The 14,459-nt window shown below is 38.5% G+C and overlaps 1 protein-coding gene across 3 annotated transcripts; it reads right to left on the bottom strand.

The window, feature by feature from the left end:
* Positions 1-3,793: 3,793 nt before the first annotated feature.
* On the bottom strand, positions 3,794-13,980 carry tmc1 (transmembrane channel-like 1). Of its 3 annotated transcripts, XM_028457647.1 has the most exons (20): positions 13,816-13,980; positions 13,039-13,062; positions 11,930-12,353; positions 11,655-11,861; positions 11,241-11,331; positions 11,080-11,161; positions 10,865-10,971; positions 10,693-10,791; positions 10,463-10,605; positions 10,240-10,384; positions 8,990-9,184; positions 8,568-8,747; positions 8,343-8,492; positions 7,221-7,349; positions 7,055-7,122; positions 6,669-6,908; positions 6,462-6,587; positions 6,272-6,350; positions 4,565-4,682; positions 3,794-4,167 (listed from the first exon to the last, which is right to left on the bottom strand). In XM_028457647.1, exons 1-20 carry the CDS (start codon positions 13,859-13,861, stop codon positions 3,959-3,961), a joined length of 2,862 nt encoding a protein of 953 aa, XP_028313448.1. In that variant the 5' UTR covers positions 13,862-13,980; the 3' UTR covers positions 3,794-3,958. The 3 variants fall into 3 exon arrangements, with proteins under 3 accessions (XP_028313448.1, XP_028313446.1, XP_028313447.1); XM_028457645.1 differs by having other exon boundaries at positions 8,343-8,747; XM_028457646.1 differs by having other exon boundaries at positions 8,343-8,747; positions 9,056-9,184.
* Between the last annotated feature and the right edge of the window lie 479 nt (positions 13,981-14,459).

The following is a 14,459-nucleotide window of genomic DNA, read 5'->3' as shown; positions in this document are numbered from 1 at the left end:
TGCTGTGCAACTGAAAGACAGCAATGTACTTGTGAGAATGACCTCCAATAACTAATCATTCAGCATCCATCATGGATGCTATTTTGGTTCACACTGCAAATTCAGGGGTGGATTTTCTTCTTATTATTATTATTCAGGGTGTGGTCAGACTGTGTGTTCTCCCTATGGATATGGCTTATAATATTGGATTGCCACCACTTAATTCAGCTGGATCGGATACCCTGATTATTCATGGGCATGGTTCAGTAAAATAAGTCTGCCTGTCCTCACAGCTGAGCCACACACAAACTGCATTGTGCACTAATACAGGCCCTCTATGTGATAAAACGTAGATGTTTTAAAACCTGTTTATGCAGGTTAACACTAGCATTGTGTCTACAATCTGCACTGGACAACGCCTGTGATGTAAAACACACACAAAGTTCGTTTTCGATGGTGTGTCGTTCTGTCCACCAACTGGACAGAGCTGCTAAATGTCTACACCACACCTGTTTTTGAGAGACGCCTACAATCGCAGCACTAGTCTGAGAAATCAGGCGCTGCGATCAAAATGCAGCACAAAGCTGAGCTTTAGGTTGCCAAAATAGGGGCCCTAGAGTTCCCATTTAGCCAACGATTCTCACTAACCCTTTAAACGCTCACCTTCCTTTGTTCTTATGGGTCGCAACATCCACTGCTTTTGTTGTGTTAAAGCAAAGGTTCTCAACCTTCAGGTCAGGACCCTATTTGGGGTCGCAAGATGCCTTCAAGAAACTAAGAATATTTTTTTTAATAATTTGAGCCCATTTTGGGTAATTTTTACCCTTTTTCTGCAACTGCACCAAGCTTTCCATATTTTAACCTATATTTTGATCACTATTTCTTGACATATTTTTGCTAATTTTAATGCATTTTTGTTCAATTACTCCCATTTATGTGACTTCTCCATCAAATTTATTGCCTTTTCTGCAAATTGTCTGCACTTATAAACTCTTTCCACCATTTTTCCACTAATGTCAGATATGTTGACCCATTATTGTCACTTTTAACCTCTTTTTTTCTTTTCTTTTTTCTCGTAAAAATATATTGTCAACATTTAAAATTTAAATTTAGATTTAATATTTAGATTTAGATTTAGATTTAACGTTTAGATCAACTTTCCAATGTTTTGCCCCCTAGCTGTAGTGCTGCTCCCTGTGATCCATGTTTTACCACTGGCTGCTTCTAGCCAATGAATAGCTCTTTTTCATCTTCTGCCATCGCTTCTTCACATTTTTGATGAGTTGCCGAAAGAAAGGTTTCCTTGTGGGACAATCTTCTTCCTTGTTCATCAGCTCAGTGTAAAGGAGGTGGATCATCTTCCTGTTTTTCTCCTGTGTTTTCAATAAGATGTTCCTGTCTTTCTCCAACTGGCTCTTCTCATCCATTAAAGACACAAATCTACCTCCATACCTCTAAGTACACATGTTTAAATGCTGATGTATTCATTGTTGTGTGCTCTAAGTCACTGAGGTGTGACTCCTGTAAAAAAAAAAGCTACTTGGATTTTATCTTTCTTTAATTTTGGCATGATTTTCCCTCTCGTTATTGGGTTGAGTTGCAGATGTTCATTGTTCAATGGGAATGTTCAAGTTTTAAATTTCTAAAGTTAAAGTTCTAAAGTCAAAGTTTTACAGTTAATGTTCTAAAGTTAAAGCTCTAAAGGTAAAGTTCTAAAGTTCTAAAGTTAGGTTCAAAAGTACCAAAATAAAGTTCTATTGTTCTGAAGGTCTAAATTTATAAAGTCCTGAAGTTAAAAAGTTCTAAAGTTCTAGGTCCCTATTTTGAGTGCACAGCAAAGTCCACATGGCGCACCTCGAGGCAGAGTTGTGTAAATTATTCAAGGTGTGGTTAGAAGATGTGTTCTTGGAGGAGAGAGGCGTATACCTTTGAGCTCAGGTCAGGATTGCGACCACGTCATTCAGCTGGATCAAACTTCCTTATTAATCAAGGTCGTGACTCAGTAGGATAAACGTGCCTAGGAGGAGAGTTGGAGACCAAATAACTCTAAGGATAGAGTTAGTCCATATACCTTAGTTGAGGTATACGGCCTAACGTTGTGTTTAATTTAAAAATGCCTTGGAAAATGTAGCTTCTGTGGATGCAACTGCCCTATTTGGCCATGAAAGTAGCTTAAAGAGTAACAACATCCTAAGGTTTTGGCTGACCTGCCATTGGGGGGAATTTTCAAAAATTATGGGTGGGGCTCCTGGAGCAGTTAAGACACACCAAAAACCTCCAAAGAACCATCTATACTGTAGAAGCTGCCACATAAAGTGGACCTGCTATGTCTGTTTGTGTGTTACTACTGTTAGGTGTGTACCAGTATTACTTTGTTCTGCCGTAGTAACTGAAGTCTCTACAGGTGCGATTTTGCCTGATATATCCCTCGTCCGTGTGAATGACATCTGATATGACCTAGGTGTATTCGCCTGTTGTATCACTTCTCTGTTCTCTCAAGGCAGCCATACGGTGGTCATGTAGTGTTGTCAGTGAAGCTTTTCATGTTTGGCCATAAGGGCATAAGGTGACAGGGTACTGTGGCAGAGTAGTTTGCAGCTGTCAGCCCATCAGGAGTTGTATGGGAGAATAGCCACACTCGAGAGGTGTAGCACAGTACATCAGCTGTTGTTTTCCCCCCCTACACCTTTCCACAGTCCTTTCACAGTGGCCACAGCCCTTTCAGCTTCCCCATTTGCCTGTGGGTACCGTGGGCTACTCGTGACGAGAGTGAACCCAAACTCTGCTGCAAAATCCTTGAAGTGTTCACTGCTGTACTGCGGTCCATTGCCCAACTCGGTTGTCTCCGGTATCCCGTGGCGACTGAATGTGTCTTGCTGCTATTACCGCAGCAGCATACGTCACTTTAAATTTGTAGCCACCTCAATGTACCTTGAAAAGTAATCCACAAGAAGAATATAAGTCTCTTCATCCCAGAAGAATAAGTCAGTCCATACGCTCTGCCAGGGGCACTGTGCTACTGGTGTTGTAATCAGAGCTTCTTTGTGCTCAGCCCTGTGTTGTGAACATGTATTATAGTTGTCCACAAGCTGGCTGATCTCCACCAACAGTCCTGGCCACCAGACGGATTGTCGGGCTCTTGCTCTGCATTTGAAGATGCCTTGATGACCACTGTGGAGTACCTCTAGAGTTTGCTGTCTCATGCTGAGGAATAACCAGTCTTTGTCCTCTGAGCAGCAGCTCACTTGACAGAGTGATGTTTTCTTTCTCAGGCCAGTACAGTCTGAAGTCTGGAGGTAGAGGATTTTTTTCTCGGTCCACCCTGACTTACAGTATTGGATGAGTTTGGCACAGACGGGGTCCACGTGTTGTCTCTGCTGGATCACTTTTAGTCTTAGCTCTGTAGCTGGTAGGTATTGGATCACTGAGTCCACAAACACTTTGAAAGTTTTTTGGTGCAGGGTTTACGTCTTAGAATGTGCTTGGGTTTTAATACCTGAATGTCAGGTAGTTGGAGTCTTTAAACTCAACACATGAATGTATGTGTGATGGATGGAAAATTGTGTGCATGGATTGAGCTTGTGCACGCTGTAGCATCTTGCATGGCTAACTTTTTGTTTGTTTGTTTGTTTGTTTGTTTGTTTGTTTGTTTGTTTTACACATGACAAGATCTACTCCTATCCCACCTTTTATGCCATAACTGGGTATTGGAAATGAATCACAATAGACTAGAAGTCAAGAAATGAGACATTAATGTTTAAGGTAAGAATGGTAGATTGTTATCAGGACAATGAAAATACTGTAAATGGTGGCTATAAAAATACACGTGTATCATCTTGTTTCCTTATGATCATCAGTAATAAACAGATTTATTTTTTACAAGATAAACACCTTTTTCTTCACAATATGTCATCTGTTCAGCATCTTTACATAAACTACTTAAAGTGCTTGGGTTTGGGTGTGCGGTACTGTCATACACTCAGTGTCTCTGAAGGCTTGGTACTCTGTGCATCCTGGTCTCACTTTGACGGGGGAGGCCAGGGAGGTAACCAGGAGGACCGGGGTTAACATGCTGGTAGGTCCTGGGTGCAGACCGACGCAGTGATCTGTCTCCAACAGGAGGAGCAGGGTTACGCCCATTTTTAGAATAATAGTGCCTTTGTCTGCTGCAGTGGATTTCATTAACATCTGCCAGAGGAAAAGGTCAAGAAATACATTTAAAGTAGGTACATCCACAAGGCACAAAAATGCAGATTTAACTTTGTGTGACAAGAGCACACAAACACTGAATGGCTAAAGAAACATGATGGTAAGAAATTGCTGAAAAAACTAACATCACAGAAGCTACAAGTTAAACTATTCCTCAATTTTACCAAGATTGTTCGTCAATCTATAGGAAACAATGCTGCTTCAGAAGAACATTATTGTTTGCTTTGTGTAAGTAAATATGTTTTTGTCAGTTGTTTGATAAACTAGCATAAAATGCTCTCAGTTTAAAGCCTTTGTATTTCAAGAGAAGAGCTAACCATGGGACGTTCTTCCTTTTTTTTTACATGTTTCATGTAATAAACCTGATGTGTCTCACCCTGGTGCCTCCGTGGTGAAACGTGTTTCTGTTGTGATGATGCTTTTCTGGCCTCTTCCAGGTCCATCTGGGCCTTCAGCGCTGCTCTTTTGTTTTTCTTCTTGTTTTCCTCATTTTGCTTCATAAATGAGACATGTTTCAACAGTTTATCCACAGTCGCAGTAAAGAGAAAAACAATAGGTTTAAATCCTTTTATAAGTTGAATTCAGCAACGACTACAAAGATTTGACAATGCTTATTATACTTGGTTTTTCCTGTGTGTGTGTTTTCTCACTGCTATGAGTGTGAATCTAACTCTGCTGTCCTCTCCTGGAAGCATTATGACACCACAGCCAAAGTTTCAGCAGTGACAATGACCCCAACAGTAAATATTCACAGCATAGAAAGAAAAGAAAAAATCTCATAAATATACAGACCATCTCGAGATTCGTGTCAACTACAATGTGTGTAACATTATAAAATAGTGCAAAAATGATTCGTAACATAACTGATCATGTTGACTACAAAAAAATGTGTGTCAACACGTCGTTTAATAACTAATTATTTATTCATTTTAGGATTGTTATCTTTCATATTTTTTATTGTCATCTTTTGTTGTTTTTATAGTTTTAGGATTGTTATCTTTCATGCTTTTATTTTTTTCTTACGTTCTAAATCCTTTAGAGCAGGACGTTTCAATATCAAAAACCTTCTTATATCCATTTTTTAATGAGTATCAGAACGAGAGTTACAGAGAGATTTAGGCTGTAGCATTGAGCGGAAGACGCTGACCGCAACGCCAAAAAGTAACTTAGTAACCTAGTAAATAACAAAGTAATTCATGTATATTTTGTACAGTCACTGTGTTTTATGGTACTTAAAATATTAGCATATTATGTAGATTATATTAACTATTTTATTTTTTTACTCTAATGACAACTTTTGACCACTAGAGGGGGCAATGCTCCTCCGCAATTCTGCATATGATCTGCACACCAAAAAAAAGAAGAAGCTGATTAAACAAATCTATTCTCATGCAATGTATATTTATAATTGACTATTTTTTACAGGAATGTATGTGTGTATGTATGAATAAGGGGAATTTATAACATTATGGATGCTATATTTAGCTTTAGTAAATCAAATCTAATTGGTCTAAGTCAACATGAATTAAGGCAATAAGTTTGCAATTTTTTTTATTTATTTTTTTTAAGTAAAGTCAACTAATTTGGTGTAGGTGCCAACATTTTAAAAAATGAACAGAGATTGTATTCCGATGGTAGTGAAAAGCATTTTAAAATACTATAGGGTGTTCTGGAGCTAACTGGTATTTGGCATTGGTAGTGTAAGTGACACTTTCTTACATTATATTTTAGCTATGATAAGAACGATTATAAAACATTCCCCTTATGGATGGAAGGTTAAGTTTTCACTTATTGTACTTCAGCAAAAATGATTGGTTACAAAGCGCTGATCTTTTGGTTTCATCAGTTTTACAAACAAACAACAGCACTTTAGTTTTCAGTTAATAATTAATGCTACACAACAATATTAAGGCTGATTATGAATAACCGTGAGACATGTTCTTAACCACTAAGTCACTAAACAGGTGAGATGTGTTCTTTAGGGTAATTTTATTTACTATCAATTAAACTCACCAGCTTACTATGAATGTTGCTAACATACACCATTGGAGGAAAAGAGGAAAAACAAAAAATATTTGTTTACCATTTGCAGCTTTTTCTTCAGTTTCACATTAGCTTCTTTGTAGTTTTTAGATGTGGATTGCAAATAATAAATAGCCAGTCTAAATGAGTGGGGAGGAAAAAACCACAACAACAAACTGACTATAGCATTAATAACCAAACAATGTTTTCAAATGGCAACACAGATTAAACTCATCCTCCTCTTTACTCACACCATGAGTAAAATGAAGGGTAACACCAGCCCAGGGTTGGAGGCATAGCTGAACACTTTACTAAACCAGACTGGGAAGTCAGACTCCAACGTCTCATGGATCACATCAAACATGCGGTTCTTCCCACTGAGAAGAAGTACAGATTAATGCTGAAAAACGCATGTATGGGTTTATTTAAGGACCAAAATGTTGAGTTGCCACCATTACCTGAAGGGTCCACAGTCAAAGGATGGAGGGATGGTGACAATGGTGTAAATGGCAGGTAGAGTGGACAAAAACAGGATTACCAGCAACATGGCCATGTAAAAATTATTGGAGCCAGAGGCTTTAAAGACCCTCTCCTGTGGTACATTACAGCACATCACAGCCCAACACTGCAGGTACATGGAGATGTGGAGACGGAGGAGGTTAAGGGCAGGTAGGCAGGGAGCGTAGAAGGCTCCCATCCTAAGGGGGAAATATCAGGCAAAAACGAATGCAGGACAAATAAAAAATTAAATGACCTGAAATGGAACACATTAAACGCCACTGATAATAAAACAAGTGGATGTCTGAAGCAGCTAATTGAGATATTGTCAGTAAAGAATACTCACCATATCATGCCTTGATTAAAGATCAAACCCAGAACATTTCCACTGACATCAAACTCGGAGTAGGATGGCTTTTAAAAATGACAAAAACAGTTTTTCAATTAGGGAACAATGAAATCTAATGCATTAACCATGGTCAAATCTTAATTTTTGTGATAACATAACTCACAAATCCAGCCTCGAGGTCCCAACACCAGCAATGGTTAAGAAATCGAACAAGCACGGCTCTCAGGAAATCCCCAATCAGCAGTGTGATGTAGGTTGTCATTGTGTCAGATATGATAAGCCGGACGAACTCCTGAAAGAGTTTTTTAAAGTTAATTTATTCATCCTCTATACCTGTACTTTCACAAACTGGTATTAATATTATTGTCATTGTTACTAAAAATGATGATTTCAAAGTAACATTGAGTTAAGCAGTGTCATAGTTTTTGTCGACTATATTTCTTTAAGTAATAATAATGGCTTGGATTTATATAGCGCATACAGAAACTATATTCATTCACACCAGTCACTCACACAGTCATACCGGTAGTGGTAAGCTACAATGTAGCCACAGCTGCCCTGGGGCAGACTGATAGAAGCGTGGCTGCCATTTTGCACCTACAGCCCATTCATACAGTCACCAATAACTAGACGAGAACAAAAAAACATGTGAATGGAAACTATCCATCCATTTTCTGAACCACTTGCTCCTTTTTTCAGGATCGAGGGGGTCTGCTGGTGCCTATCACCAGCTCTGGATGGGCGTTAGCTGGGGGTACACCCTTGCACACATTGCAGAGCGACACGCACAACCACACACACTCACAATCACTCCTACGGCCAATTTAGAAAATCCAATCGACCTAACAGTCATGTTTTTTGGATGGTGGAAGGCAGCCGGAGTACCCGGCATGGGGAGAACATGCAAACTCCACACAGAAAGGACCAAAGTGTCCAATGGCTTGAACCCAGGATCTTCTTGCTGTGAGGCTGACGTGTTAACCACTACTTCACCGTGCGCCCGAAACAAAAACTAAATCAAAATATTTTTATATTTTAGATAATTATAACATTATAATTATATCATGTTCACACATTCATCAGAACTTTATATATTTTATTTTAAAACTAACCATTGCATTATTCAGATCAGTTTCTATTTTACAATTGTGATTGTTTTTTAAATTATCTATTTACATGTACATCAATGTTGGTGGCTTTGGCTTGTATTCTGTAGCAACAGTTAGATCACATTATTACATTTATTGCATTTATTGCAGTTATTTAACATGGATAAGCCACTGACCTGCCCCACCATGGTCTCCCAGCAAGGCCCTCGGGGGACATCAGCAGGGTGGAGGCTGATGGGTGTAGCTGTGCTGTTTTCTGATACCGTGCCATTAAAACTGTTTTCCCACGTAGTGATATTGTACTTCACTATCATCTCCTCCTTTCTCTGACATATATACACAGTCCAAGTTATGAATGCTGGAGCGTTACGGTCCAAATCACCCTTTAAGGTTGATCTTACTTTCAGGTTGATCTCATCCATGAGTGCGATGATGAAGGTGTAGAGGTTACCTAAGAAGAGGGCAAAGATGCGACCCAGCTGCCACTGTAGAGCGACTCGAGGGTGATAGTTCTCCAAGGTGCTGATAACATCAAACAGCATTGGACAGAACATTCCCAGTAAAGACATGACCATGTTTACCTGTGAAACACATTGATATACATATAATATCATAGAGATCATTTACATTTAAGTGATGCAGAAAGAGCTTTATTTGTAATGACTGCTGCTGTCCTAAATACTGTGATTGATTCATCAATGCAATGTAATGCTTTTTGTGGACATACAACCACAAATATAAATATTGTACATATTTCCAGGGAGCTGAATTATTGATTATTCTGTTTCTTTTCATAGTTTTATCTCATTTATTTTGTTTCTACCTCATTTCTTTCCCACCAGGTGTGGTTTTCTAGTCCATCAAGGGCAAACTTCTGAGAGCGACGCACCACAAAGTAAATGAGGTATCCGCTACCGGCCAAGCAGCACAGGACCAGAAAGTTGGCAAGCACTCGCAGGAAACGAGTCAGATGGATGTTGTCATCCTTCCGGCTCTCTTGCTCTTCTAGGATTGCCTCCTGAAGAGAGGATGTTAGAAATTGGTCTGTTACATGTAAACAGTAACTGGGTATAGTTATTGGTTGTTCATTAATTACTAAGTTATAAAACCAAGCTTCTGATCACAAAATAAACACTTCATTGGACCCTTTAAATGCCACCTCAGATACAGTATATGATGTTGGGTGGACAATCTGTGATACGAAAATACAGAAGAAACATTAGTTTTGTGATCAGAGATGGACAAAGTACTCAACTTTTGAGGGATAGTTCAAATACTTCTACTTGTGTATTTTCATGTAAAATACACAAAAGTACTTAAAGATCCTAAAGATTACAAAGACTGTAATTAGGAAAAACACTGATGCACAATCTGTTCCAGTAACAGAAGTAGTTACAACTGTATAACATTGTGTGGAGTTTCACCATAACGTTTAGGTTTGTGTTTAGAAATCAGATCAAACCAACCAAATTACCGATTATTTACAAAATTAACAAAAAGCTGTTCAATAGGCTCAACATCTCAAAGGCAATAACATTTCAGTGAACCAACTCAGTAAACTAAAACCTCCAACATCGGCCTAAGATATGGCCACGGATGCTCAGCTGGAGTATGTATGTATATTCTACTGAATCAAGGATCCAAACCATAGATATAAAAAGGTTTACTTCTATGGTCCAAACAACACTCTCTGACTTGCTCTAGCACTGAAGAGCATGACATGTTAAAGCCAAGGTATGGCAGTAGGACTGGGTCAAACTAAAACATTTTTTACTTTCCACTACTGGTTATGTGTTTGGCAAGAAGTAAGACCATCTTTTTGACATCTTTATTTTGAAGTAAGGTTTGGGTTCCCTAAACTAACTACAATTTGATGCAGAATATAATGAAATTTGTTTATGAACATGGATAAAGCCTTGCCCACCCTCACTCTTATAAAAATAATTAAACAAATAGGGAAATAAGGCTAGTTAACCCCTGCTTCGGTGAAAGGTGGTCCCTCCCACCTCTTATTTTTGGTACTGTAAATAACCATTACGCTTCTCTGACTTATTCTAAGACATCTCCACTGACCTTGAAGCTGGTTGTGATGGAAGCAAACTTGTTGTCAGCAGTCTCAGTGTTTCCAATTAAGTAGTCCCAACTAGTGAACATCTTCCAGCTGAAGTTGAAGCTGTTGTCATCTCCAATCCCAGATTCATTTGCATTACGGGCCATCCTATAACACAACAATAAGCCTGGCACAACGTCCTTCTTCTCCAGGACAAAGAAAAATGTGCAGGTGTGCTAAACATACGTTCGTATGACCACCATGTAGCTGTAGGCTACTGTGCCTACACCAACCAGAAAGTATGACAGAGGCATACGAAACTTAAGCCAGCCAATTGCACGCTGGTTGTTGTAGAAGCCATAGAAGAGGACAGAATACTGAGCGTAACCCTGTAAAAGCACAGTTTAGTCCTACAGGCAGTGGTGTAAAAAATCATGTACAAGTTTATTTACGGTACATGAACCCAAAGAACTGACCCCAAAGTCCCACAGAACAGCAAAGTCCATGGCACTGGCCTCTTCGGCTCGAGGGACAGTCTTTCTAGGAATGCTTCCATAAGGCCGACCCATTAATGCCTATTAGTGCAAATGTTGAGGGATGAGATGAGAAAAAGATTCAATGTCTGGATGTGTTTGTGATAGGACATACCTCTGGTACCATTACCAAGCCAAATGTCAGGCAAAACAATATCATATTGATTCCGTACATCCACCGCAGAAAGATAAAGTAGGAGGCAACGGAGGAGCCAAAGTGGCCTGAGGGTCAGAAAAAGGCAACATGTCAAAGAATTACCACATATACACACAAACACACGCGCACACACACCAGCAATCGTATTACAATGACACATCAACCAAACCAACTTTCAATTTCCTTTATTTTCATCTCCCATGGAATTAAGGTGGTTTTGAAGTTTTCAAAGTCTCGTTCAAACTTCATCCATTTCTATTGGTAGAGATTTACTAGTTAGTACATGTTTCCATTTATATGATAGGAATTCTTTTCAAAATAAGTAACTGCTTGCCTTGGTCATGATAACTTTGTAGGCGTATATTTTCCGGCCTTTACCTTTGCCCAATGCTCCTTCGTATTTCTCTACAAACTCCTGAGACTCCCTGAAAAAAGACAAAAACTTGATGTTAAGTCGGTGGTTCCTAAACCTCCTCAGCTCAAGACTAAAAACAGACATCAAGTCTCTCTCAAAGACCCAATCATAACATAACAAAACTAACCATGTATTGATTAAAAAAAATAATAATAATTTTCAAAATTAAAACAGGATTAAAAATAAATAACGATCATCTTTGGAATCTTAACTTTCATTTTAATTTGGTTTGCTTTGCTTCGGAGTTGGTCATTTGACTTTAATAAATGTTGACCTGTTTTAGGACAATACAGAAGAAAACTCCCCAAAAGTGTCAAAATCAAGATAAAATACCGTAAGGAAACAAGTTTCTTCTTCATTGGCCATGGTTTCACTCTCAGACTTTGAATGAGCTTCTTCCTCTCGTCAACTGCCTCCTTCAGCTTTTCCAGTTCCTCCGGTGACAGACACTCAGATCTAACCTCTTCCTGCTCTTTATCTAGCTCCTCCTGTTCCTCCTTATCCTCCTCACTCTCTTCTTTGGTTTTCTCCTCATCTGAACTAATAATATATCGAGTTGTCACACTGTAAATTATTCAATCAGTAAACATTTATTCATATAAATGTACCTGTTTTGAACCTTCTTGTGCTTTTTCCTTTCTTTGGATTTATCTGTATTTTTACCTTCAGACTCCTTCCTTTCTATGGTTTTGGGACTTTTATCCATCTTCTTTTCATTTCTTTTTTCAGTTTCTCTCTCTGCAGTCTTTGTTTTTCTTGTTTTTTCATTGTTTATATTCTTATTAGTTTTTGTTGCTTTGACACTTGATGTTTGAGCCTCCTCCTCATTCCTTTCTGTAGTTCTCTCTTTAAAATGTTTTTCTCTTTGTTTCTTGCTGCTCTCTCTTTTCTTAGTCTGCCTTTCCTCTCTACCGTCTCTTGCTGAGGATGAGCTTCTCCTTCTCTGATGCTTCTTCTTCTTTTCTTTTTTATCCCCGCTCCTTCTTCTTCTTTTTCTTCTTCTGCCACTCTGTCTTTCCTGCTCATATTCATCTAGGGAGAAAAAGGTTTAACTTTTGTCACCTAGATTTTTTTATTATTATTTTTTTTTTAGCATAATCAGCAGACTGCTCTTTTAACTCGTCCAATCATCTTTCAGCATATCATTTAACAGGATTTCACTCAAGTTAGGATGATGTATAAGTTTTTGATATCTGGATTTAGTCATTTTTACATTTCATGAATCAACAAATTAACAGACATCATGATAGATGTACCCCATTATATGATTTATTTAAGAATGATGTTCTGTAATGGTGCTACCATACATTTACATGAGGGCACAAAGGTGGAAAACGTTTCTTATATTAACCAGCCGGTGAAGCATCATCCATATAGTAAGATGAATTGAAAACATCACGTTCACAGGGTGAGTATTCTTTCTTATCATCATTACACGTCCCCATTTATACCTCTGCATATAGCCAATTATAAACTCTGTTTATAAATTAAATGACTTTGAGTCTAAATAAAGAATTCCGTTAACATATTACTTGTTAATACCTAATAAACACATATAAAGTATAATTACGCTTTACACATCATCCCAACCCTTATAATTGTGAAAGGTAATTTATGTGTAGAGGTTATTTAAGTGTTCAGATTGCATTGTAATGTCAGGGAAGAACATGCATTTCATTTAACATAAATGTTTGACAGTCATAAATAGTGCACTTACCATCTACATCCAGTCTAATGTCAACTGTAAGAAAAATATAGTTCCATAATAAATTATAGATATTTTAAGAAGGCAAATAGTAATAATAACTTCCTTCAAAGCATATAGATTTTTATCTTGCAATTGTAGATGTGAAAATTTTAGTTCTTCTAAAAGTATATCCTCTTTTCATAAATTTTAGTCATTTACTTCATTACCCCAGTTTAATAAATCAAGGTACGCTGACCTTTATTTTCCAGTTCAGTGTTGCATAAGTGCTCTGACACTATTATACTGTTGTTAAGAGGGGTAAAGAGGTATACAATGAGACCACTGACAGCGCCAACACAAATTTTTGTAGTTGATCCTTTGATGTGTGTCCCTAGTGTAATCGGAGTGATCACATTCAGGTTATTAAGACCGGGTGCAGTAAAAGGGCACAAAGGACACAAACAATGGAGGAATAAAGGGTGACCGGGTGACTGTGCAAGTCCAGCAAAGACAGCCTAGGGCCAGGGGCCAGCTAGAGCCTACAGAAGTTGGAGCATCATGAAACTTAATCATTTAAACTACATTATTTCATTGGAATCCTCACAAATTTTTCTTTCTATGAGATTTCCTTCCAAAATTGACCACTATAGAACATTTCTTAGTTAAAATAACTAAGGCTGAATAATAACCACATTTTAAAAAATGTGTCCTCCTTTAACAATTGGGTCCATTCCATTGTTTGATGTGAAAACACAATAAAACTGTAAAAAGTGAATAAAAATAAAGGCAACCGAGAAAAAGGCTTACTGTCATTTTCAGAGGTGACGAGACTGTCCAGACTGTCCTGAGACATGGTGCTCTCAAGGTCCTTTATCTCCTCAAACAGCAACCAGAGGCCGTGTGAGCCAATACCTATAGACTTCTCACTACCCTTCTCCTTCTCTCATCCTCTGCTGATGTAGCTTGTCTAAGAATGGGTGTGTGCTTGTTTATGCATGTGTGATCTGAGGAGTTTATACATACCGAGTACCTCACATGAGAAGTTCACTTTTTCCTCCCTTCGCTACCTATCGACCCGAAACTGGAACAATGATTGCAAGGAAACCCTAGAGCTACACAATTTCTCTAGCAATCAATTATTCACACAGATATGACTTTGTGTGTGTGTGTGTGTGTGTGTGTGTGTGTGTGTGTGTGTGTGTGTGTGTGTGTGTGTGTGTGTGTGTGTGTGTGTGTGTGTGTGTGTGTGTGTGTGTGTGTGTGTGTGTGTGTGTGTGTGTGTGTGTGCGTGCGTGCGTGTGTGTGTGTGTGTCATGAGGTCAGTATAAAGGGTAAAGCAGAGGTCACAAAGTGTGTTTAGTAAATTCACAATGCGTTCATCCAGATTGACAGATGACATTGATACGGTTATTAGTGATGTCCCGATACAACTTTTTCACTTCCGATACGAT

The sequence above is a fragment of the Gouania willdenowi genome, chromosome 9 (assembly GCF_900634775.1).
Source record: "Gouania willdenowi chromosome 9, fGouWil2.1, whole genome shotgun sequence".
Classification (NCBI taxonomy): Eukaryota; Metazoa; Chordata; class Actinopteri; order Blenniiformes; family Gobiesocidae; genus Gouania; species Gouania willdenowi.
The sequence above is the reverse complement of the archived record's forward strand: the minus strand, read 5'-3'. Positions and strand labels throughout refer to the sequence as shown.